The sequence below is a fragment of the Heterocephalus glaber genome, unplaced genomic scaffold, assembly GCF_053883595.1.
Source record: "Heterocephalus glaber isolate CG9 unplaced genomic scaffold, H.glaber_assembly_v1.0 deba00001546, whole genome shotgun sequence".
NCBI classification, from domain to species: Eukaryota; Metazoa; Chordata; class Mammalia; order Rodentia; family Bathyergidae; genus Heterocephalus; species Heterocephalus glaber.
The window spans coordinates 2069399-2096850 of record NW_028258339.1 but is presented as its reverse complement, the minus strand read 5'-3'; the positions used below and the strand labels follow the sequence as shown (position 1 = coordinate 2096850).

General features: G+C 39.1%; 1 protein-coding gene across 2 annotated transcripts in view; it reads right to left on the bottom strand.

Moving 5' to 3' along the window:
* Positions 1-26694, bottom strand: part of Dgkk (diacylglycerol kinase kappa) — a 175210-nt gene extending 148516 nt beyond the window's left edge. Inside the window, exons 1-3 of one of the 2 annotated variants that reach the window (XM_021250013.2) lie at positions 26017-26694; positions 17202-17228; positions 11995-12019 (exon numbers count right to left, since the gene is read on the bottom strand). In XM_021250013.2, the coding sequence (XP_021105672.1) occupies positions 11995-12019; positions 17202-17228; positions 26017-26528 (564 nt within the window). In that variant the 5' untranslated portion in view covers positions 26529-26694. Of the gene's footprint in view, positions 1-11994; positions 12020-17201; positions 17229-25985 lie in introns of both variants that reach the window. The other variant, XM_004872012.3, reaches the window with a different exon arrangement.
* Positions 26695-27452: the final 758 nt, after the last annotated feature.

Below are 27452 nucleotides of genomic sequence, written 5' to 3'. Positions count from 1 at the left end.
CGATACTCTTAAGTGAAATAAATAGGACACACATGTGTAAATACCAAATAGTTTCTCTGGTGTGAGAAACTGAAAGTGTAAATAAGGACTAAATGTATAATAGGTCATGTGAAATAGGAAGAAAAGGGACAAAGGGGAAGGAAGTGGGAGGGCTAGGGGAAAGGGAAGAAGGGAATGGGGTTAATATGAGAAAATGGAAAAATAGGAACAAAATCTTTGTAAATAGGGAGGACTGGAGGTGTTGAAGGGAGGGCTGGGCAGGGGTGAAAAAGAAGAACCAAGAGAGACTATGTAAAGGTGCAAATTTCCAATGATGAATGTCATTATATTGTATACCTAAAATGTACCAATGATTAGAATGAATAATCAGTAATGTAAAATAGGAAGAAAAGGTCCAAAGGGGTAGGGGTAGTGGGAGGGGCAGAGGAAAGGAAAGAAGGGAAAGGAAAAACGATGAGAAATGGAAAAAATGGAAATAAAGTCTTTGTAAATAGGGAAGGGTGGAGGGCGTGAAGGGAGGGTTAGGAATGGGGAAAATATAAGAACCAAGATGCATTATGTAAAGGTACAATTCCCAAAGAGAAATGTAATTGTGTTGTATACCTACAATGTAACAATAAAAGAATTTAATAAATTTTTTAAAAAAGATATAAACCATTAAAAAAAAAAGCTAAGTTAGACATCTGACAAGGGCTATGATGTCGTTTTTGGAAGATGTCCTTTTAAACTTTCACCAAACTTCTTTCCTGTTTTTCATCCCATCCCTTAGGACCTCCATCTTGCAGGTTATAACCCCAATACCTTTTCCTACATCCCAAATGGCTGATTTGAAATCTGACTATTTAATCCAAAGAGTTCTGATAGGAATTGGTCCTTTCTGTAATCAGCCAAGTCTGCTTAGGGACATCTGGAGGTGAGAAGTGCTTTCTAAACAAATTGCTCTATTAATTCTCCTAAGAATGCTCTTCACAGGATTTGACCAAAAACATAATGCTAAACTCCTACACAAAAACACTAACTCACACTAGTAGGAAGAAAAACATGCATATATCAGCAGGGAAAAATCTATATAGATGTGCGTAAGTATACAGAGAACTACAAAAAATGGACTCAATAGAGAATGGAGGGGATGAGGTAAGGAGTGGTGAGCTTCAAAATAGATTCTCCTGTTTTTCCAAGGATCTGTAAAGTCTGTATAACTATCAAGAACTCACAATGAGCAGTGGTTAATCAACATCCCTTAACAGTGGTGACTCAGAAGATAAGGTGCCTACTATGGGTCACCATTGGTCCAAGATGTCCCAACAGTGAACCAAGCTACATTGCATAAACACTAAAGGCATAGCTGGGTGTAGTGGCACATGCTTGCAATCTCAGCACTCTGACAGGCTGAGGCAGGAGGATTGCAAGTTCAAACCCAGCCTGGGCAATTTAGTGACTTAATGAGATCCTGTCTCAAAATAAAAATGGACTGGGGATGTAGCTCAGGCTGAAGGCCCTGTGTTCGATCCCCAGTAATCCCCCCTCCCCCTCCCACAAAAGCTAAAGGTTCCTGCCTGTTCCCTGAACTGGAACACTCCCCTGTAGGATTCCCCAGGAATAATGGTCTTCACTGCCCCAGAGGGACTGCAGGGACCTGTCAAGTAGGGAGGGTTGAGCAGGTGCCACTATAAGCTGAAAAAATAATTGTCAGGATTTGAAAATAAACTGAGTGGCATTTTTACCAGTAGTGAGTTTTGGGCCTTTTCTCCTGGGAGGGAAAGGTTAAGGCAGAGGTGATTGTTGTCAGCCCACTACCTCACCAGCCTGTCCACACCAGCTAAGATTCTCACAAAGAATATCAGTGGCTTTTTTCATTCAGGTCACTACTACACTGATGCTGCCAGGCAGAAAGTATAAACTCTGAAATTAGAGTCACATGGTAAACCACATAGTGACATCAAAAAATAAGAACCTTGTGCCCCTCTGATGGCAGCCAAGGAAATGGTTGGAGGACAGATAGAGGAAGTAACAGTCTGTGTTATGACTTGTATCTAGATGTCCCTCCAGAGCCTCATGTGGTCATAGGTGGGGCTTTCTGGAGATGGCTGGATCTAGAGAGTGTGATGATGGGATTAATTCATGGTGCAATGCTAGGATTATGGGTGTCCACCGTGGTGTGAATGCTACCTGCCCTTATGGATAGAATATAAGGGACAGAAAGAGAGCTGCTGTTGTTGCTTGTTGCTTGCTGCTTTTGCTGCCTTCTGCCAAGCCACCCTGCCTTGGAGCCAGCTGATTAAGGACTGAAGCCTCTAAAAACTGTGAGCAAAGTACACCTTTCTTCCTTTAACTTTGGATGTTAGATATTTTGTCTCCGCAGCAAGAAAAATAATTAATACAGCCTCTGAGATCATTCCTCACTTGAAGCTTTCTATCCTTCTTCATCTCTGCCCCCATACCAAGTGTAAGCTGGGAAAGGCCTTCCAGTGGTGATGAAACATTCAAATGGTCCATCACTAGCCATCCCACAAAGGAAGTATCTGCTGTAGTAGAAGCCTTGACCCAAACAGCTATGACAGAATTCAATAGCAGTGGGACTAAAAGACACTGAGGAGATAGGTCAACTACTTCCATTATTTGTTTATTTAGCAGGATCCTTAGAAAGAAAGGCCAGTAATTAAACACATCGGCCTCAGAACCATGCTTGGGCTGCTGATACAACTGGTGTGATGCCTGCTCTTACTTAGCCACACACAGAGCATAGAGGCATCCAACTGCTCCTACAATTGAGTTGAAGCTTTCTTGGAGATTTCTCCAGCTATAATATTTTAACTTTCCTCATAAAACTCTCTCTGACAACCAAGAATCAGTCTGTAGGCTTGATTTTAGCCTAGAAAAGATTACTAGGTATATGTAATATTTGTGGTTTTTTCCCCTCAAGTCATAGAAAATGTGTCCTTAGCTTTCCATGATATGGACTAGAAAAACAAGGAACACATGGTTGTCCTTCATGTGGGCATATGCTACAGATGAGAATGATGGCTAGTCATGTATACACATGGCTGCAAATAATTACTGAGGGGGAATCTTCTATGCTGGACACACAAACCCTGTCCTTGAAGTCAACCTTATCTTTATTCATGTCATAAGTTTTTCACACCTTTGCAACTAAGATTCAGATTTGGCTCAATATGTTAAATTATATCCTATTACTGAAAGTTCCTGATTAGAATGGCCTGCACTTCATTTTCATTTGCTACAAGTCCAAGGTCAAGTTATGCTATGTTTTGGAATCTTTTCTTCATCCTCCTGGCTTCTGATGACCTCACCTCATCATATAGCATCAGTTTAGTTTCCAGTCGCTATGTATAATTCAGAATGCCAATTCAGATGGGCAGAGAACTGGTGGGAACTTCAATGTTGCTGTACTAACTTTTTAATATGGCTGACCTTGTTCCATTGGTGGGTTTTAAGTGGGAGCTTTCTATTGTGTTTCAACTGTGGACATAACCGGATCCTGTTGCAGAATGATACATGATCTGGGTTTGCTTCATGCTTCCTAGAAGTGTAGTGCTGTCTCTGTATATCCATTTATAATCATTTACCTGTCTTCGGAGGTGGGTCTCTAGCAAATACAACCATTTAGCCTCAGCAGTGTCTACATAAATATCCCTGGAATTCAAATGTTACTTTAAATTACCAAGTCTAAGAATTTCCCACAGAGCAAGAGACATGCTCTGCCATTACCCTCCTTTATGAAATCTCAAAATTACTTCATATCATGGATTAACTACCTAAATCTCTCTTGACATTACCTAGTGATGAAGAGTTGGTCATACAAGCTATCATCAACTGCAAGGGGCTCAGAATGTTGGAGACCTTGTCAGTACAGCAAAATTAATGTCAGAGCTCAGATCTCTTGATAGTAGAAAATGGTGTACTATCAGTGCCTAATCAGAGTAGCCTTGTTTCCCCACTTGTCCTCATGGATATCAATCCATGCATCAGAGGTTGGGTCTGCCATGTTTGCTATGTTGCAACCTCAAATTACAAGGCAACCCCAGGAAAATATAGATGTCAGTATGCTCTGTTGGTAGATTCAGAACAGCTCTTATCAAAAGAAACAGTAGGGGAAAATGTTATACAAAACATTTTTCTTCTTTAAATGGAAAAAGCATAAGAGGAGTTTTAAAATTCAATGACTGTTATCTGGTCCTTCATCTAATAGGAAAATCTTTATGTAGATATTGAGTTAGTACCTCTTCTATTGACTTGAAAAATTCCCCTAGCAGGGCCTCCAAGTGTAAAGAGCCTCTCTTAGGACTTAGGTTTCTACAGCAATTTCTTTAAAAGTTATAATCAAGTTAACAATAGACCTTGTAAGTTCTCATTCTTTGATCATGAAAGGCCATCATCATCTTTGCTGAAGGAAGATTATCAGTAGCCTCAATAGTAAAGGTTCTTCATCATCCTTGATGAGTGAAGGAAGACTGCTCAAGTGTTAATAATATTCTTGCTAGAGGCCAGTGTAAATTAAATTGGTTCCAATTGTATGCATCCTGGAGAATATATAAATGCTACATCCCTAGCCCTTTTAAATTTTTTTAAAATTTTGAGACAGGGTCTCATTAAGTCTTTAAGTTGCCCTGGTTGAGCTCAAGTTTGTGATCCTCCTGTCTCAGTCTACCAGAGTGCTGGGATTACAGGCATAAGCCACCATTCCCAGATAAGACACAGTGTTAAAAAGCAGTGATAGTCACTCTTGGTATTTCTACTTTTTTCTTATTCTACATGGGATACTAATCTCTTTTGAAAGGGCCGGGGAGAAGAGGTAGTGAGCAGGGATAGCATTTGTTTCAAACAAAATTCTTGTCTTTCACATCATAGCAACTATCATTTTTATAAAAAAGAATCAGACGAGATTGGGCGCATTCAAGGTGGTATGGCCGTAGACAAAAGAATCAGGTATCAGGTAGGTATAAGGCAATGAACCAAGAACTTGGTGTATTATGTGATTCTTATAACAACCCTACAAGGTAGGAGTTATTAATCTCACATGATAAATGATGAAACAGAACTCAGAGTGTTGAATGAGGGTCTTTGCCCAAGGTCACAAAGCTGGGATTTCAACACAAATATATCTGACTCTGAAGCCAACTTATAAATATACTGTTACTCCCATATTTAGCTTTACATTTCATACCTTAAGATCCTCAGGTAGAAGCAGATCTTAATAACTTCATTTTAAAGACAAAGATATTAAGGCATAGTACAGAGAAATATTATTCAGAGGAGACTAAAATATTTTTCTTTTCACATAGTTCAGGCTTTAAAAAGGAGGAAATGAAATACGGAATTAGCCTCCTTCAGTAAGCCACTGACTTATAACAATCTTCACTCAGTGATATCAGTCTTAGTGCCATACTACAGTACAGGAAGATGATCCAACTGGATGTGGCAATACCACATTATGGCAGTGATGGAAGGGGAACATAGTCCTGAGCTGCACCTATCAAAACCTAGTAGCAAGCAGGCAGACATTTGTGTTCTAACCCTCACTCCATTCACTTTATTTATTTTCAATAAACAAATTCCATTTTGTATTGATGTAGTATCCATTTTGAAGCTAAGCAAAGTGTTGTACAAAATTTGTAAGGCATTGAAATGTCTTTGAGCCTAGAATTTTAAAGTGTTTCCCAGATACTCTATTGTGAGAAATATGCTTATTTCCAAATGGATAAATACAAACTGAGAAGTTAAAAGATTTGCCTCAAATCTCGAAGGCACAGGTAGGAATAAAGCCAACCACTAGACTGGTGTATTTTGTAATCCCTTAAGAACTGTTGAACCTTTTGAGAATTCTGATCTTAGAAAGTCTCAAACCATTTAAATGATGAATTGTCATTATAAGTATTTTAAAGAGAGTTCAATTTTTTAAAAACAGTCATTACAACTATCTTAAAACTATACCACAATTCTTAGTCTGTGGATTTGGTTAGCTTTAAAAGACATAATACTAAAATGAATGCAGGAGGTTCACATTATCCCACTTCGTTTAGGGAAGTTGGATCATTTCGGGGCCAAAAAAGGCTGCTTTGTAAACCTTGTATCAGCTAGACTGAGGTGGGTTTAGGGACTGTTTTTATATTCAGGAGCCATGGACTTGAATCTTGACTCTCATTCTTAGATGTTAAGTGCCCTTTAATTTTAGTTTTCTTATCTGCATAATGGGAATGAAATTAATATGTTAATCATATAGGGTTGGGTTGAGAAGCCAAGGACATAGGAAATGTGGAAACAATTTGTAAGTTTGTAGAGTATGATACAACAATCAAATGGCACTCTAGAAATACAATTACATTTTATGGCTATCATATGCCTGATTGGGATGTGTCTCTGAAGTTTCACTCTTTAACTTCAATGTTATAAGCTTATAGCATATAGAAAAAGCTGATTAGGAGTAGTGGTTCCTACATGAATGACAAAGAATAGACATATATTAGTAGCAAAACTAAGACTGAGCCTCTTGAATTCCAAAGATTCAATAAGATGGTGCTTTGTGTAGACACTGATCCTGTATGAAATGCATGGGAGGATTGGTTCCCTTCTCAAACTCCATCTCAGATCTCTAAAGTCAGTCAGCATCTGAGACTTTCATGTCACAGAAAGATGGGACATAGACATAGGTGGTCCAGAAATGAAATAAAAGCATCCCAGATCCTGAGATGGCACCAAGAATCCAGACCGAGTATGAGAAAAGGTTAGGTTGCAAAGTAGAGAGAAAATGAGGAATTGTCGATATCCTATGCTATCTTCTCTGGCTTCACATCCTCTGGTTTCTAAAAACCTGTGTCTGCACCCTTAGTTCCTTTGCTCCCCATCATGTTGTTTGCCAAGAATTCTATTCTCATCACCTCTCAATTAAAAATTCTGAAATGTACTTTTATTCATCTCTGAACTCATGTCTGCCCCATCCTGCTAGTTCTCAATCAATTCTTATCTCTTTTGAACTTAAGAGTTTCTCTTGTGTTGCTCTTGTTTTCTTCTTTGGGTTACAGTTATTTGTATGCTTGGTCTTATTTCCTTTACTTGGCTATAATAGATTTCAGGTAAATTGTAGTTACTGGCACAGTTCCTATATTGTTACTTTTCCTGTTGCCAGGACAAAATATCCAACAGTCACAAGTTAAACGAGGAAAACTTTATTTTAGCTTACAGTTTTTAGAGGTTTCTCCAACCTCTAAAATAGTCTATAGTTGGCTGGCTACAAGGCAGGGTGGCATGGCAGAGGGGAGTCACAGAGGAGAAACAGTCCATAGCATGGCAGGCAGGAAGGAGCTAACCATCAAGGGAAGATGAGAGAGATATATACTTTCAAGGTCACATCCATAGTGACCAACCTGTTCTCACCAGGCTTCATCTCCCAACATCACACCCAGCTATAAACCCATCAGTAGACTAATCCAGTGTCACACACATGTGATCCAATATCATACACCCATGATACAGTAATCTCCCAAAAATCCCAACTATGAACACATAAAGCTTAGGGAGACATCTAGATATAAACCATGACAGTATCCCACATGGAGTAGGCATTCAATATATGATTTTAGATTATTATTTTACTGTTTTGCTGTTCACTGTTTTATTGTTTACTATTTTACTGTTTGCAGTAAGTAAACTACTGTCATCTCTCACCTGGATTTCTACAACAACCTAGGTAATCTCCCTCTCTCTTTTCTTGTTCCCTTCTAATCTATCATTTATAGTGTTACAATATATATTTTAGAAACAGTACTTTTTTATGTTGCTCTTCTACTCAAGAACCTTAAATAATATCCCAATATACAGAAGAAGACCCAAAACACTCTGCCTTTCTTTCAAAGCTCTTTGATATCAGTTAAATACGGTTCCTGTTGCTTCCAAGTTTTTGCATATGTTACTCCCTTGTAGTAGAATGCTTTTGGCTCTCCACAAAACTAAATTCAACTGATCTCATCTCCATTGGGAAGCCTTCCCTAATTACTCCATCGTTTATGGTTGTTTTTATAATGTTAGAGCATTATTCTCTGTACTTCACACGCTGTAACCAAATCATATCTTTCCTAGTATCAATATGTCCTTGACTTCAGTGTACATGTTTTGTCTTCCAAATCAGATTGCAGACTTCACATCCATATTGTTCTTCCCACATGAACTATCAAAAAGTTGGGTTCCTGTTCTGGCCTTTACTTCACACATTTTTTCATGTTTTTAATCTAGATTTCCCCCCAAGATCCTCTTGTGCCTATAGGTGGGGCTTTTGGAAGGTGATTAGCTTATGGGGGCTTATAGCTGAATTGCTATTAGGAGGTGGGGTCTGTTTGGAAGAGAGTTACTAGAGGAGTGGCCTGGAAGCGTTGATTTCCCTCCTCAGCTCCTCTCTTGACTCTTGCTGCTTCCTGGTGGCCGTGCAGCTCTTTTCTGCTGTGAGCTTCTGCCTGCTGTCCTATCTTGGAGCCAGTCCATTGTGGACCGAAGCCATAAAAACTGTGAGCCAAAATAAGCCTCTCCTCTTTTTAGTTGCAGGTATTAAGTATTGTGTCCCAGTGATGAGCAAAGTAAATAAGACACTTTTAAAGGTTTATCAGTTTATTCCCTGATTATTTTATGGGTAGCCATTTTTTACCCATCAAGTTTATTGGTACATTTTCGGTATAAAATACAGTTGCATTCATCATTGGGATCTTGGACCTTTACATGAGTATCTTGGTTCTTATTTTTTTCCCCTTCCCTTGCCCTCCCTTCACCCCCTCCACCCTTCCCTATTTGCAAAGACCTTGTTTCCATTTTTTTTCCTCTTCTCATATTTTTCCTTTCCCTTTTTTCCCTTCTCCTACCCTTCACAATTCCCCTGCTCTTTTAGACCTTTTCTTCCTGTAACACAATATCAGTTATACATTTTTTAAAATACAATATTAAGATCTAGGAGACATTACCACAGATTTTACAGAATTTAAAAGGATATAGAAAGCATATTACAAAAATCTTTTTTGAAATAAATTTGACAACTTCTAAGAAGTGACTTGGAAGACAAATTAATGAAACTAACTCTGGAGGAAATATAAAATTTGAATAGTACCTACTAAAGAAAGTATATTCCTAGCTTGAAAACCTACCTATATGACAACATCAGGCTCATAGACATTTTAACTGATAAATTATATCAAACAATTAAAGCAGAAAAAAGAAGGAACACTTCTCCCCTCATTTTAGGAACTCAACATTGTGCTAATCCTAAAACTGGATAAAGATAATAGAAGAAAAAAGTATGAACATAGATAGAAATTTGTTTAACAAAACAAACTATTGGAAGTCAGATCTGGCAGGATGTAGAAAGTGGTTTTGTTATAGGGATGGCAGTGTTGGTTCAGCATTGGAAGATCCACCCCAAAAAGTCATCATTTTAACAGAGGAAAGGAAAAAGCCATATGATCCTGTCACTTGTTGCAGAAAAAGTATTGGACTAAATTCTACAGCTGTTCATGGTAAAAGCTATCAGGAGACCAGAAGTAGAACAGAAACTTCTCAACAGATTAAAGACATGTACTCCATACTTCCAGGGAGAACACCTTATATGAATAGAGAAGATACAATGCTTTCTCCTTAAGGTGGGGAACAAAGGCAGATATGCTTACTCTTTATCTGTCCATTAAACTTTGAAACCTAGTTCCCACCAAAATAGTCTGGCAGTAAAATGACACAATTAGGATAGGATTAGCAAGGTAGAAGCAAAATCTTTATATGTAGATGAAATGATCATCTACAGAGAAAATACTAAGAAATCTCTAGGAGCCCCTAGAACTTGTATTTTAATTTAGCAGGATTAGAAAACACAAGGTGTATATAAAAATTCAGGTCTGTGTATACTTGCTATAAATGAAGAATTGGATATTGAAATTTAAAAGTTATGTAGGAGTACAAAGGACCTAGAAAAGTTAAAAAAAAAACAAACAAAAAAACAAAAAGAGTGTTGGAAGACATTTAGTACCTAATTTTAAGACTTCTTCTAAAGCTACAGTAATGAAGGCAGTGTTGGTGTAAGGAAGGACATACAGATCATTGGAATAAAACAGAGAATCTAGAAATAGAACCACACATACATGGTCCACTGAGTTTTGAAAGATTATTTAACATTAGCATTTTATAGAATATAAACTCAATTCAAGAGCCGAGGAAGAGATAGAGTTTTCAGCAAATGGCACTAGAACACCTGGTATCCGTATATAAAAAATTAACCTTAACCCATTTTTTTCATACATGAAAATAACTTGAAGGGATGTATGAACCTAAATAAGAAAGCCTAAAAGTATAAAACTTTAAGAAGAAATTATAAGGGAAAATATTTATGAATTCAGGGTAGGCAAGAACTACCTAGGATACAAAAAACATGATGTATAAAAGAAAAAAATTGATAAATGAGATTCCATCAAAATTTAGAACTTTAAATGACCTCATTAAAATGAAAAGTAGTCTTTAAACAGACCATATTTACAATATATATATAACCTATGACCAGAATATATAAAGAATTCTTAGAGCTCATTAATAGACAACCCAATTAAAATGTAGACATAAGAAGATGATAAATAACCAGTACAGCACAAGGAATGGTGTGCAACTCTAGAATCAGAAAAATACTAATCAGTACAATAATAAGATTGAATTATACGCTCATTAGGGAGATGAAGTTAAAAGTTTTAAAAGCCTTGTCATGACTTTTTCTTTCTGTTGGATTCTCCCCCTTTGCATTTAATTTGTCACGCCCAGTGTATTCATTCTGCTGAGTTTCCTGAGGTTGTGATCCTCATTGTCTTTTCCTAGGGTATTGTCTAAAATTTTTTGGAGTGCCAGTTTGGTATTCATGAAGTTCCTGTGGTGCTCTTTGTCATGAAAGTATCTTATTTCTCCATCAATTTTGAAAGATAGTTTTGCAGGGTACATCAATCTGGGTTGGAGGCTGTTTTCCTTTAGGGCTTCAAATACCTCACTCAAAGCTCTTTTTGCCTTGAGGGTTTGCATTGAGAAGTCTGCTGTGATTCTGATGGATTTTCCTTTGTATGTGATTTGTTTCTTTTCTCTCACTGCTTGTAGAATTTTGTTCTTCTGTTGGATTTCTGGAATCCTAACTATTATATGCCTATGTTTAGATTTTTTTTGATTAAGGTTAGCTGGAGTCCTATATGCCTCACTTATCTGTATGTCAAGTTCTTTTCCCCTGCTTGGGAAGTTTTCTGCCATCACTTCTGTGAACAGCTTTTTTATGTCATCTGCACTCTCTCCTCTTCTTCATTGAGCCCAATCAGTCTTATGTTATTCTTCTTTGCATTGTCTAGCAGCTGCTGGATTGATTTCTCATGTTCCCTTACAATTTTAAAGCATTTTTTCTTTTCCTCCTCACTAATTGCAATCTTATCTTCTATATGTGAAATTCTATCCTCACATTGGTTCATTCTGCTGCGCAGACTTTCGATGGAGTTTTTAATCTCTTGGAAATCTGTTTGTATCTGTTTTATGGATTCCATTTGTTTCCTATGTTGTGATTCCATCATGTTCCTCAGATCCTCTATTTTTTTATCTGTGTCCTCTCTAGACTTATTAATCATGTCTTGCACCATGAGCAAAATCTTTGCTGTTATCTGAGTAATTATTTCTGATTTCATTTTTCCCAGATCCTCTTTTGTTGCCAGTTCAGAGAGTCCAGGTATTTGAGTATCAGATTGTTTCATCTCATTTCCCTTTGGGGTTTCTGTAGGTGGTCCAGAAGTCTGTTTTTGAGACTTGTTTATGTGTCTTCTCATTTCCATGGGAGGGGGTGCTTCTGGCACCCACGCGGCTCACCTTCTCTGCCCTAGGAGCTTGGGATGGCAGTGGGGGAGCTTCCTTCTGGGTGCTGGGACCGGCTCAGCTTCTCTGCCCTAGGAGCCTGGGATGGAGGCGGGGAGCTTCCTTCCGGGTGCTGGGACTGGCTGCTATGCGTAGCCATTTTAAGGGTCTTGTTCACCTGATACCTGAGAGAAATTTTGCCACATAGGGCCATGTTTCTTTAAGAAAATCTCCACTTTTCCTAAATGTTTTCAGAGCAAATCTTGTAATACCCTAAGTATATCTTATCTTGCTACATTTGGAGCTCTTTTAACATCTCTCTAACTGCTTTTTTGTTCTTAATCCAACAGTTATTAAGTACCTACTGTGTGTGAAGAATTTTAAAGCAGAATATTTGGTATAGAGAATAATATATTTACGTTTTTTTAACACAGCCAAAGTGTTCTAACATCTTATTGTTCTATGCTTTTCCTATTGACAAATGGATAAAAATTAACCTCCCTTACTAGTTTTCCTAAACGTGGTAAATTCCTGGTCTTACAAATAAGGATGTGGATACAAAGAAAAGCTAGTCATGGTTTAAATACTAAGTGTCCATCAAAGACACCTGTATTTAGGGTGTTGACTTCATCAGTGGATCAATGTGTTAATGAAGTCATAGCTGACTATGCTATTAGGAGTTTGAGCCAAGTTGGAGTAGATAGGCCACTGGGGGCATACCTTTGGAGGGTGCATCTTCTCTCTGGCTCTTCCTTGGTTGTTCTGGCTGCCTGGAGGCGAGCAGCTTTCCTTTATCATGCCCTTCCATCATGATGTTTCTCTCTTGGAGCCAGCTGACCATGGATTTAAACCTTTGAAACTGTGATTTCAAATAAGTTTTTTTCTCCTTTAAGTTGTGTTTGTCAGGTATTTTGTCCCAGCAATGGAAAATGACTAATGCAGCCACCCACATTCTATCTGATCACAGATATCAACAATATTCCTTTTCCTTTCCAAATCATTCAGAGCATTTTCATCAACAAAGAAAAAATAGCCAAAGAGGAAGATAGAAAAAAAAATTCTCAGGATCAACTCTTTAAAATTTCTTTAAAACTTACACATTCTCTTCCTTCTCTTCCAATACTTCAACCTCTAATCCAAGTATTTTATTACCTGTTCATTTCCCCAGACACTATTTGCCCATATCATTCTCCACTCTGTCATCTGATTGTATTGATTCAGTTTCATTGTTTTCAATACAGGTGGAGGGGAGGCACACACCCACACCCCCCATTAACTTTCATGGAAAAACATACACACTTTGGTCTTGAACCCTTAAATTTTAGCCTCTGTCCAATCCCTTTCTTGAGCTTTAGCCTCACAACATCTCAAACTTAAATACTTTCAAACTGAATTTATGATCTTCCTCTAGCTATTACTTGAGCCTTCCCTTGCTTCTGTGTTCTTTATAATTCAGGCTAGAAAGTTAAGAATCATCTTCTTACCTTTCCCCCAATATTAGCATCAAATCAGCTACAAACCATTCTTGTCACCACCTCTTCTAACTACTTCCCATGCTTATTACCTTAGGTTCAGGTCCCCAATGACCTTTACTTAGATTGGTGTCCCTTTCTTTAGTCTTCCTGTCTAACCCATCTTATATACTAAGAATTTTTCTTTAATCTAAAATGAATCATGTTACTTTTACTAAAAAACATTTCAAGATTGTCTACTGCTTATGGAATAGAACACATATTCCCTAACCTGGCATTCAAAGTTACCCATAATTTAGCTCCTCCCTAACTCTTCCAGCCTTTCTTTCTGATGCACTGAAAGTTCCACTCATGTAAGTTTTTGTGGAATCTTAGCACATCACCCTTTCTACCTCCTCCTCTGTTTCCCCCCCCATTAAATCCTATCTAATCTTCAGGCACAGTTCAGATCTCACTTCCTTCAGATAACCTTCCACAACTGAGTGGCTTCCATCTCTACCTTGTTCTTCATCATCAGTAAGTCTTTAGGAAAGTTTATTGAATTAAACTCACAGAAGAGCATGTAAACTTTAGGGAGCTCACTGACTATAAGAGGGAGACAGGCTGAAAATAGATAGGAGAGCTGTGCAAGTTGTAGGTACCAGAGTAAACAGCCAGAGCTTCCTCTTTTGTATGATTTAATTTCTCTCCTCTGTATCTCGCCCTCTAGCTTTATTTTGTGATTCTGAAATTGGGCAAAACTTTTTTCTATAAAATAGAATATGATGTTCCCCCAAATCTCCATCAGAGTGTATGTGCATGCCTATTTACCAGGATGTTCAACAATTAAAGTATATTTATAAACTTGGGTATGTTCCTGGGAGTGAATGTCACAGTATGGACCCATGGCTGCACATTGTCTTATACTAAAGTCTTTTTAAATTCCAATTTCAAATCCCTATCACAAGTTTCTGTTTTAAAATCAGGCTTAAATTAAATGTGCTATAGAATTGAATAAGTAGTTTTGGAAATCAATTCTCAATATATGGCTTATTAGCTTCCAGGGAGTTGCAAAGGAAGCCATTTTATTTAAATGTAAGGTATTAGTATCAGGATTAGCCCATAAGACATCTTTGAGCACATTAGGAAAAGATAACCTTTTCTAAAAATACTTTACTTTCATTTGTCAGAAAATTGTCATAGAATATTGATTTTGTTAAAACAAGTCACTTGACTACTACCTGGCAGAAAATTTTTAGAATGAATGTATACATCTCTAATGTCTAGAATATGAGAGTTATCCCTTTAGATGTCACACATTCATATAGTGTTTAACTTGCAGAACTCTATATTGTGTCACTGCCCTAAAGCTACTGTAGAAAGGGGAAAAGTTTTCTATTTAGCTCAAGGGAAAAGTTGTTCACTTTGACTGAAAACAAGATGGCTGTTAGGGTTGTCTGCTGGCCGAATAGAGAATTTATATTTTCTTTTGTGACAGACCATTTTCAAGCTCAGGGTATTAATCTGATCAGAAGCACTGGTGAAACAAATTAAAGCTTTTTCTATAATAGGTAGAAAGCTATTTTGGATACAGCAGACTGCCAAAGGAACATCAAAGCTTAGCTATTCTTCTTAGTGCTTGTGAAAAAGGGAAAACTTGGAATAGTCCTACTGACACTTAGCTCTAAATTCAAGTGCCAGCTACAAGAGAAATTTGATACCAAGGTAATGAGTCAGAGCTTTTCAATTAAAATGAAAAGAGTGCCATAAATACAGTGAATTATAATTAACAGTTAAGATTAGTGGAAAGGGTACCTTGTTAGTTAATAGTACCTAGTTATTTGTTTAAAACTGCTCTTTATATAATCTACTTAAGTACAATATTCTTCAGTTTTGCTGTGCTTGGATATATTAAAAAACCTTGTTTTGTTTATCTTAATAACAGACTAGATATCACGTTGTTCTCCTTTTTTTCATTATTAAATATGTTTCAGACCAAAGAAGAATAATTCAGGACTACAAGCTCAATATAGGTCTGCTCTAAGTATATAAGGTGTGTCTGTGGGAGCCAAAAAATCTACAACTCTCTGGAAAGGCATAAGACATATCTGCCTATCATGACCTACTGACAAAAAACCTGAATTCCAAGCCCATTTGGTGAGAAGTGAGCATATTAAAACTGAACTGCATGCCTAAACATAGAAAGTGATGGTAGTAAATATCATGGCACATATACACACGATACTTTAAGCTATTTCCTCTGTTTCTTATTTTTAAGCTATGTGCTTAAAATCTAATTTCCAAGGGGATATGGGAGTATAAGGGCCAGTAATGGGGGAGATGATAATTAAAATAAGTTATATGCATGTTTGAAAATACCATATTGAAACCCAATAAAAATAAAATATAATTTTTGTGATAAATGTTTGGGGTGATGGACAAGCCAACAACTCTGATCTGATCATTATAACATTGTATGTAGGGATTGTAAATATGCAAATTATTGTGTGTCAAAATAAAATAAAAATTCCTTGAAGTTAGCTCCCCTACCATTTATTGTGTGGTAGGCAGTATACCCTAAGGAACTTGTTCTTACACGCTGATGGGATACACAAGCTGATGATCTTTGTAAATGGCAAATGAGAAGCAGAGGTTTGCACTGGGGGCTTCAGGAGCCCAGAGAAAGGGTATCTGGTGCAGATGGGATACTGGTGAAAGGTTTCAGAAGTCTGCTAAGCTGAGTCAGTGGCACATAATTGGCTTCATTTAAGAGACACAAAAACTAAGCCCTGGAAAGATTAAGCAAGTTACCCAAGAATGCACAGCTATCTAAAGTGGAATCATGCTACAAAAAAAGAGAAGTGATTCCCAATCTAAGAAACAGTCCAGTCTTGAACCTCTGGGTACAAGATACCATTCAGCAAGGATTTATTTCAGAAAATGCCATACTGATTTGCCTCACAGACACATGAATTAGCATATTAGAAAAATGCATTCACACCAAAGTAACCAAAGCTTGCAGCCTTCTAGGACAGCTAATTAATACCTATACCACAGTCCTGGCAACCTTTAGCTCTTCATTTTGTGGTTGCTACAGCTTGCTACAGGAGGATATATTGCATAAAAATGAGGCATCAGCTCAAACTTCTTCAGATACCAACTTTAAGAGGCCTGAGTCATTCAAATCATTCTCTAAAGTCCTTCAACCATCATAAGCAGCAAAAGTACTGCTAAATAAATGTGTAATTTCTGTTTATTATAACTAACACTTATTAGTTTTAGGTCCCATTCACTACTGCTTTGAAATAGCTTTGTTGTGGTTTTATGTGTACTTAATTGTCCTGTTTTACATTTAATTTTCTAAGATACTTCATATTTAATTTTGTAAGATACTTCATATTTTTTCTGGATGTAGGTAGAGTGTAAATTCTGATAATAATAATTCAATTTATGTACATTTGGCTCTTTTATGTGCTTCATGTGCAGTTTAGTTCACCAGGGCCCCAAAATCAATGTGTATGGTATATTTATGCCCATTTTATAGATCTTGGAACAACTTTGCTGCCTTAAATGTTTATAGGTGCTTGCAGTTATATATTAGATTTTACTACATATTTACTACATACACTACATATCTACATTTTACTACATATAGATTTTGCTAAATACTACATAAGTACAGTGTACTTAGTGTATTGTCCTTGCTCAAAAACACAGCCCTGGGCCAGGGATTTAGCTCAGTGGTGCCACTGCCTGCCTGGCAAGTGCAAGGTCCTGAGTTTGATTCCCAGTAGCAAAAAAAAAGAAAAACAAAAAACTCCCCCCACAATCCCCCATCATGATGTTCCTACAAGCAAAGACAATGCTATGACAACTCACTTTAGGAGACAGTTGTGGTACATTCTGGGGGAGGGGGAGGGGGAGGGACTAGAACATTATAGGCCAAATTTTAAACTCTGACTTGATTCCTTTTTCTGTCCAATGTGCTCCTGTATCACCAACTTCCTTGATAAGGAGCCAGCAATAAACAGTGTGTGCAAACTCACTGTCCTGTTAGCCTAAAATAAATAATTGAGAAGGTAATTTAGTTACAAACCCATTTGAGCATAGAAGAAGATGAATCAAACACTACTCATTTTATGTTAAACATCAGCTTTTCTTTTAGGATTTCATTGAGATAAACATAGGAGTTTACTACAAAAAAGGTTTTAAAAGCACTAGACTACATCACATTTTCCTTTATACTGCAAGGGACTCAGTTAGTGATGTAAATAAACCATGAAACAACATGTTAAAGGTACATAACAGATGCAAATGATATTTATCAAAGGAAAATTAGCAATAAAGGTCATTATGACATGGGACTCAGAGAGTACTGTTAGAGTCAGGGTTCAGAGAATGGCACCCTGCTGCTGAAGCCAGCTTCAGAAGAGTAAGGAATCTACTGACAGAGCCTAGAATTAATAAAACCTTCCCAAGATTTCAATTCTTTCTAGTCACAGCCAATGAGCTTAACAAATTTTTCTCAGCAGGTATTTTTCATTTCCCATCTCAAGCTGCAGAATCCTAGAAGAGAATGGGTAGACATTAGCTGGAGGAGAAGGCAAGTAAATGAACATCTAGGGTTGGGAACATTGTAGTGGTGCTTCCATCCCTCTCTGATTCCTGGAGGGAGGGCCAGGCTCACTCCCAAGCCCATTGTCTCTTGTTTCAGAACTCTGTTCTGGGCAGAGGGAGTGTGAAGCCTATCTCTCAGAATCCCACAGTACTAATTAGGAATCTCCTGTCCTAGGCCCTGTGTCCGAGGGAAAGGAGGTGGGAATCTCTGTCCTTGGGGGCCACTATCTCTTTTACAGGCTCTTTAAAGCAAGAGGCTTAACAATAAATGCCTATAGACAATTCTGATCTTATTCAACAATGCATTACACCTGCCTTTTAAATGACCATTTCAACCTTGGTTGGGTTGTGTACAATTTATTATCTCTCAGTGTCTACCACACTTTGTTAATGGAAGCTAGATGGATTTAATATTATATATCCTTATAATTGTTAATAACCTCACATATAAGAATTTCCCTTCCTCAGTGGGAGGTACCCAGCCAAGCACGATACAGTCATTTTGTATTAGAGACAAAGCCATCAGTACTATTTTGCATATGGTTAAAAGTGACCCAATGGAGTCAGAAATTTAGATTTTCCTTTTGAGAATTTAACAGTGGAGAGATGATGGATTTTGTTCTGCTTCCTGTTCTCCAAGGACAAGTCACAAAAACTAGCTGGACAAGTAAATCTGCATTCTCAAGAAAGTGCAGTAAGTAAATAAGAGATCAAAGTGCCATTCTATATGGAAGCATCCACAATTGTCTCTTCACAGAACATATACATTTTTTTTGCTTCATCCAGAAAGTACATGCCTGAAAGGTTACATTTCAAGCACATGTTTATCAATCAGGTCATACAGGAGTTTGTGTAAACTTTAAGCTAAAATAAATGTCTTCTAAAAAATAGTAGGACAACAAACATGATCTAATAATTAAATATAGACTATCAGAGAAAATAAATGGAAATATTTAGCAAGATATTAATAGTGATTATTTTTCACTGGTGTGGTATTGGAAAGCTTTTATTTACTTTTTGGAAGCTTTCTTGATTTCCTCTATTCTCTGAAATTAGCATAACTTCCTTTATTGCATTGAAGTTTTGTTTGAGAAAAGGTGTGCTAAGAGAATTGGTTATTAATTGTGAATGCCTAGGCAAAGCAGCTGGTAAAACAAGTAATAACCACTTATACCTTTGTTTTGGTAAATGGGTCGCTCCTTTACCGGTTTTGTTTAAAGTAAATCTCATATAGGAGCTTCTGTTCACCATTGAATCCTCAGGGCTTACTTACACAGTGCTTAGCCCATAGAGCAAGTACTTATTTAATTTTTAAAAAATAAATGAATTTTTAAAATTGGACAACATTGAGTATTATACTCTGCTTATAAATATGACTTTCAGATTTTATGGATTTGTGAAAATCAAGCCCTTTATAAACTCTGCAAAAAGATACATTGAAGCCAGCCCATAATGATACAATCAGTGCAAAGTGATATGCCACCTCTATTATGGAATTGGCTAAGGGTCCTTGGGTGCTAATAGGAGCACTTGTCTCAAGGAAAGTCAATAGATCATCCTTCTCTTTTATCTCTCCTTTTTTCTTCTATTTCCCTCTCCCTTCCTTCCTTTTGCTTTCTCCCTCCTTATCTGCCCCTTTCTCTCATCTTCTTTCCTTCCCTCTCCCCCTCCTTCTGCTCCATCTCCCTTTCTCCTCTATTGCCCTCCCCTCTCTTCCTCTAGCTCCTCTTCCTTCCTACTCTCTGCCCCTTTCTCTCTCCCTCTTTCCTTCCTTTCTGTCCCTCCATCTTTCCTTCTCCCTCTCTCCCTCCTCACTGTTTCTCTGCTTCTCTTTTTTTACCTTTCCCTCCCTCTCACTTGCCCCTCCCTCTTCCTTTTCTTTCTTCTATGCCAGGCTCTGTTTTGTTTTTCTGTCTCTATTTCCCATCCTTTTCTTCCTTCTCCTCTTCCCCCCATACATTTTGAGAAAAAACTTCCAGTACTTTCTTAAGGTTTGAGGGCATCTTTGATCCCTAAAAAGGGGAAATTTTTGTTGAGCCTGAGAATGGTTTTCATTATGTGGACTTACTTGGACTTGTTTCTATTCTCCCCTACCTTTTCTATTTATCCTCCAATTAAAAAAATCCTATATTAAGAATAAAGCTTTTGAATTTGGGTCAACTCCCACCACGATTTCCCTTTATTTTTTTTTTGAAAAAATCATATTCATTTATGTTGTATTTTGACAGACAAGTTCATAGTTCCTTGTGAGGCTGGGCCACTTCTCTTCAAGAGGATTTTGTTTTCATTTGATTAATCATATTTCCCCTTCCAACACACACACACACACACACACACACACACGCACGCACATGAGCACATGCACATACATATCCATTATTAACTTTTAAAAACACTTAAAAACATGTACTTTGAGAATAAGGCTCATATGCTTTGGTAACCTGGGAGTTTTATTTCTTTTCTTTTTTTCCTTTTCTGGGATTTAAAAATTCAAGATATTTGGTAAGATCAGAGACCCTGTCTCTTAATATTTTTTATTTTAATTGAAAAGTATGAATGGAGGGACAATTAGTACATTCACTGACTTTGATGATTTTGAGAGCATCTGCTCCTAAAAGATTTCCTTTTCTATTTTTCTTTTAAAAAATTAACATTTGAGGGTCAATGGTAATGAACATAGGTTATTTTCTTTGGTGCTGTCAAAGGTTCTGTCCTTAAAAGAATCTCTCTTTCTTTTAGTTCCTTTTAAATTTTTTTTTCAATTTCTTCTTGTTTGTGGAAGAGTAGTACGTTCATTATCTTAAGGTTGAAGGATGGTCTCTTTCACTTATTTTAAAAAATTGAAATGTGACTCACATACCATAAAATTCATCATTTTAATGTGTACAATTATGTGAATTTTAGTGTATTCACAAGTTAGTACAACTACCCGCATTATTTAATTCTAAAACATTTTCATCACTTCTAAAGAAGCCCTGTACCCCTTAAGCCATTCCCCCCTCATCCTCTGTCCATATCCCCACCTCCAGCCCCTGGCAACTGCTTATTCCCTTTCCATCTTTAAGTATTTACCTACCCTGGACCTCCTGTAGAATTGGAAGAAGTAATATTAGTGAGCTTTAATGAGATTGGTGGGCCTCTTCTTTGGGAAGATTTATTTTTGTGCTCATAATTTTCACCAAGGATTCGTCATGGGCCTAATAAAGTTATGTTTCATGAATCTTTCTTTTAAGACTAGAAATATTGGTTAACTTAAGCTGATTTCTCTTTATTTTTCTTTTTTTTTGGAAGACAGAAGTATCATAGGCATTGATGAGGGTAAAGAACACTTCTTTTTAGGATATCTTTCTCCCTTCCTTTTAATAATTTTTGGAGGAGGGATAAATTTCATTATCTGCAGTGACTTTCCTTTTTCTTTCCTGTACAAAAATCATAAATTTGTTTTTCTATTTTGAGAGTAAGGTTTATTTGCTTTGATAAGGGTGGGTATCTCCCTCTAGGAATGATTTTGTTTTTTAATCTTTGAAATTATTTTTTTCCACTGAGGAAATTATAGTCGGCAAGCTTTGGAAAGGTTGAGCACCCTATCGTTAGCAGGATTTCTATTTATTTCCTTTTAAAAGGTCTTCTTTGTGAGTACTGTAATAGGTTCAAGATCTTATGCTTCTTCTCTTTCCTTCTCAGGCTCCTGTTCTACACTGGCTTCCCTCTGGGAAAATCATAAGTGGAGCGGCAGTTGCTGCCTTGGAAAAAAATCAGAGCTGATGAAATGTCAGCTAAAAGATTGTTCTTAGACAAATGTGTATTCCATGTGTAACAGATAACCATATACTGGATATTCCCCAAATCCACAATACATAAGTTAATTGTTTGCTCTCTCCTATTCTGCTGCCTTTTTTTTTTTTTTTAGGAATAAAAGGTTTAATGACACAGAAGAAACATTCTATAAGCTGTAAAATGTCATACTTAGTAGAAATATGATAGAATCCTTATAATGCCCCAGAAGGGTTTCCTGACCTCTGTGGGTTTTTCCCCCTTTCCTTGGAGGAACTTTGAGAAAAGGCTTAACCTTTTCTTTTGGGTTACAGTTCTGCAGAAGCTCTAGCCAGAGATTTTTATAAATGTATAAGAAATGTACTCTCAGAAAGGGAAGACCTACTGACTGAATACTACCTCATTATTTCTTCTAGAACATCTTGCAGTAAATGCTCAGGAGTTCTCAGAACATACCAAATAAATCAGATGGTATACCAAAACTTGGCAAGGAGGGCAGGGGAAAACTAAAAGGAAAGCAAATCATTTCATCCTGACCTTCAACAGGTTACACATCTGAACCTATAATCTCATAGTTGTTTACAGTCACTACAGATACTCTGTTCTGTTTAGGAAAAAATTTATTACCCCTGAAGCCAACGGCATCATCATGCTGCTGCCTGGCATGCCTAGGTTAGAAACACTTTACAAGCCATTTTAAAAAATGTTAGTAATTTGTTTCTTAATTATTGTTCCAATATCCATTCTGAAAATTGAAAAATAGACTGCATCTCCTTAGGGCAATATATTTCAGGCTACTTAAGCATTTACTTCTCACTCTGAAACCAGTGAGAATGCATTTTTATTCATTCACAGGAGTAACATTTACATGGTTGGAAATGGAATTGATAGGTTTCAAGCTTCAGCACAAACAGAGAGTGTTGCATTGTATCAGGCACTGAGAAAGAGGATCTCTACTTTTGAGAAGCTCAGTAATAGGTAAGATAATGAAACATTCAGATGAGAATTACCAGACATCATATAAATAGATGTTTGCTATTTTACAAGAAAATATATGCCCCCAAACCCTGTTTTGTGTGCAAAAACTGCTCTGTTATGGTTTGGAGGTGATAACAATTTCTGTGTAGTCATTCACAGGAATTTGCAGACCCTCCCTCCCTAAATAAAAGCCACAAAGTGTGTTTCTTTCTTAGATTTCTTCAATTGCTTGTGTGGTGTGGTTATAATTTCATAGCTGTTTGAAATCCACCAAATAAAAATATAAACTGTCTTCCTTCAAGCACAGCTGAGGGGAGAGAAACAAATATGCCCCACTTCATATAAGTGACATAAGTCGTATGAGTCCCACTCCCGCAAAGATTGTTATAGCATTGTTAAAGAACCATCCTTACTTATACTTGCTGCCACCAAGTGAGAGACCATGGCTCATTTCCAGAGAATCAAAATATTTTAGAATGGAAGGGATATGAAGGTTTAGTTCAGTGACTGTGTTACCCTGGTACCTATTTGGAATGAAAGCATAAGCCCCCTTTCTTTAGTCTCTACTCTCATTCTTGGCATAGAATTGCAACCAGCAGGTACTGAAACTTTATTGAAATCCCCAAAGAAAACAGAGTGCAGGATAGAAGGTGTTTTTTTTTCTTTTGTTTTGTTTTGTGTTTTTTTCTGTAATACTGGTTCACAAAAATTACCTGAGAGAAGCTTGTAGCTGTATTCAAGTACTTGGATTTATTCATTTCATCCTTTGAATTATCAGGCTATTTTCATGCTTGTTATGTAGGATTTCATTGTTTAATGAGGCTTCTATTTTTTTTTTGTTCCCTGAGATTGTGTGTGCATGTGTGTGTGTAGTTGTTTTTCCCTAAGCTTTCTTCAAGGAGGCAATGTTTGAGAACAATGCCATCCCAGCTAAGATGGCAACCTGTTTGCCTTGAATGTTAACATGCAAGTCAACTGGTTGCAGGTGCTACTTGCTTGAGAATACAACAGAAGATGGGCTTTTCACTAAATCAGATGTTCTCAAACATACTGGAGAGCAATTACATAGCCACATGGAGGTATTGGAGAAGGGCTTGGCTTTTAGCAAACTGAAAATTTACCTAGATCTTTTGCATCCTTCAAAATCTTCCAGAGCTTTGATTAATTAATCAACATGACCCTCTAGATAGATGGTCAAGCTTTTCACTTCTCTTTTTAAAAATTTTTTTCAGTACCAGGGATCGAACTCAGCACCTTGAGCTTGCAAGGCAGGTGTGGGCGCCACTGAGCTAAACCACCTCTTTTCTACAGATAAGTGATTCAATAATTTCTGGACTATCCAAGCGCAGAGTCAAACCTCTGGAGTTCTGGTCTTTTACCAGTGTTGCCTACTGTCTCTGAGACAGCAGAACAGCATATCTGAATGGGCATTACGTAGAGGAATAACTTGATTCCCCTTGCCTTGATTCTCCATATCTGTTTGGCAACAGATATTTTCCTGTCATGCTGGTAGGAGATGCTTGCATGATGGGGGATGAGTTTCATTCAGGCATGGACTGGGGCAAAGGGGCAGGGGAGTGTTTCTGGCCTCAAGTCAGCCTTCCAGAGACCAAAGAGGAGATGCCTTTGTTGGACCATCCTGGTAATTAAGCCCCTAGGTATCAGTTTCTTGGCTAGGTCTCTGAAATCTCACTTTAGAGTGCCATAGGTGGTGATTCCTGCTCATATCCTTCCTACCAGCTTAATGCAAACTCAAAAGACTAGACAAGCCTCAGGATTAGGGTGACCTCCCAGGTCTTGCTGCCTGCCTTTCCCTTTGTTGAGATCTTCTGCAAGGAAGAGTACCTGCAGGAAGGGGAAAGAACCACCCCCTGGTGGGGGAGTGGATTAAAAAATTGTCTGAGTCCCCTACTGTCCTATTTTATTTATTTGTATTTTCAAATCTCAGCACTTTTTGTTTGTGAAATTTTTCAATCTTCCTCTTTTTCAGTCTTTTTCATTTTAGATATTTTGCAAACACAAGCCTCCCTACTGAAAACTTAGGAAGCAAATCTTCCTGATGCCAACCTCTTTATCCCCCACCCCACTGTATTCTGCTTTCTACACATGGGTAGTCCTCAGGAGAAGGGCTCTTCCTACCTAGGACCAACAAGCAGCAGGATGGAGGGCATTGGTGTGTTGTGTTGTTTGCTTCTCCCTGTGAGTTTTCTTTCTGGAGAAGATAAATTGAGGGGTATGTATGCATTATCATGATTTTCATCATTTCATGAAATGAAGTTCAGAAGAGTAAGAGCATAGAGGAAAAAAAGAGAGAGAGAGATGCACTCTCGCTGAAAGAGCAGAGAAACAGCACTTCAGAAGTCCAAGATAAACCTTTCTCTCCCCTCCCACTTGGGCGGTTGCCGAGGAACTTCCATTCATTCATTCCAACCCCAGGTAAGTTCTGCATTTTAGAACGCATTGTTGTAAACTGATAGAGATGAGAGTTCTCATTCACATGCTCTCAAATCCTAACTCCTGTTTTCTAGTCTCTAAATCAGGACTCCTGTACCATTCCACCTCGCCCTGGTGCGGGATGCTACTTGCCCCCTGGTGATGCTGCACATCACTGTAGCACGGTGTTTGCGCCTACCTGCTGGGAAATATTTCAGACAGATGGAATGGTGGCTTCCACACCCTCAAGCTCTCCCCTTCCTCCCGACGAACCCTGCCCTTCCCCTGCAGTGCGCGTTGGAGCCGCCCATCCCTTCTACCAGAGTCCAGCAGCCCGCAGCTGTGCTGGGCGCGTCCCTGGAGATTCTCCAGTTGCACTCTAGTTGAGGCGCCCCCTCCTCAGTGGTAAGAAGGGGACCAAGCAGGCGGCAGCTCTGCAGCTTGGGCCTCTGCGGCAATGACCAAGGCTGAGAGCTGTGTCCCACTTCCCCCACTCATTCCCATCCACTGTGTGACTGGGGCCAGCCCCAAACACTTCAGGTCTCTTGCGGCTCCCTGAGGGTGTCTCCAACCTCTTTTTCAAGACAGACAGTTACTGCACTGTAGCTTCTTCCCACGGGGGAGGGGAGGGGCGATCCGGACTCTTGCTCCTGGTGTCACCCCCATTCTTAGGCCCAAATAACCCACTCTGGCTTCCCACATGTTGCTTCCCGCCTCCCAGCAGTTTCTCACTCCCTTGGGCTCCCCATTGCCGCATCTTTCTGGAGTATCTTTGTCAGTGGCAGCCAAACAGGTTGCAAGGGATACCCCGTGTTCAAGGAACTCAGTGGGCATCTGACTTCCCCTTGCTTCTTTCCCCTACCCAGGGGGTCATTTTCTTACCTTAAGCCTGGACCATGTTCGGGGTGATGGCAATGGCGAGGTCTTTAGAGCCCTCTCTTGAGGGACCACTGGACACTGCAATAGACATGGTGCAGGACTCAGCTTTGGATAGGGCTCTGGAGACGGCTCAGGGCAGGACTCTGGGGCAGTTTCTGAGACTGGCTCTGGAGCCAGCAGTGTAGCAGGTTCTGGGACCTGCTCTGTGGCAGGCTCTGGGGCGGGCTCTAGGGCTGGCTCTGGAGCTGGTCCTGGCACCGGCTGTGTTGCTGGCTCTGCGGCTGGTTTTGGAGTCGGTTCTGTGTCTACTCCTGTGGCTGGTTCGGAGTTTGTTGCTGGACAAGGTCCTGGAGCAGGCTCTGGACAGTGCTCTGGTTCAGGTTCTGGCGAAGGCTCCTGGAGCTGTGGAGGAGCCGGCGGCGGAGGAATAGGCATTGGCGGCGGCAGCGGTGGCGGCCACGGCTGCGGGGGCTCTGGAGACTCCGCGGGCTGTTCTTCATCCTGAGGCTGGGCAGTGCCATGATTGAAGGCAGCTTCTTGGTCCATAGCTGCACACCGCCTCAGGTCTGGACAGCGGGAGCCCCTGAGCTTGGAGGGCTAAAAAGCCCTGGGGTGCCCCGCGCACTGCTGTCCGGCATCCCCTTGCAGGGTGCCAAACTTTCCTAGGTCCTGCTCCAAGGCTGGCTCCGCTTTGAAGTCTGAGCCCGGGAGCTTGGCGTCTCCCTGTGCTGGAACACGCCCCTTGGTGAGCGCACACCTCTTCATAAGCTGCCACTGGCCTGATGGGCGGGAAACAGAGAGGCTTGCGAATGCGGACTGGGCAGAGCTCTTGACGACCTCCTAGCGTCGCGCGGGAACGGGGCGGGGAGGGACAAAACGGGGAGAGGGAGTGGAGTGGCTTTGGGGGGGGGTTATTGGAGCCTATAGCGTTTAACCCTTTAGTGACATATATGAAAGAAAAAAATAAAAACAGATGCGAAGTTGAGGGTCTTTGCGATCCCCCTAATCATTCAGCCATGAGCTGCTGCTCATAACAGCATCCATCCTGTGGCTTCTCTCTCACCTAAGCAGCAGGTGAACCTGGCTTCAGATGAACCTCTTGTCCCTTATCTTCGAGCCTCAGTGAGCTAGTAATTTTTTTTTAAATTTAACTCAAGAAATTAACCTGCATGATGTGTGTGTGTGTGCGCGCGCACCCGTGTGTGTGTGTGTGTGTGTGTGTGTGTGTGTGTGTGCGTGTGTCTATGTGTGTTTGTGTCCAGGAGGGGATGGGAGCACTTCCTTTGGACTGAAATAAGATTCGCCTCCTCCCATCTCTGTTTTTGCATTTCTCTGCTTTGCCTGATCCTCTAAGCTGTTTGCACTTGGGTTTAGTGTTTGGGGTGCTTCATAGAAAGAGTGTGATGAAAGAGGAGGGCTGGAGCCCTAGCTTTCTGCAGCCTGCAGATGTAGCCCTGAGAGCAAGGCTAG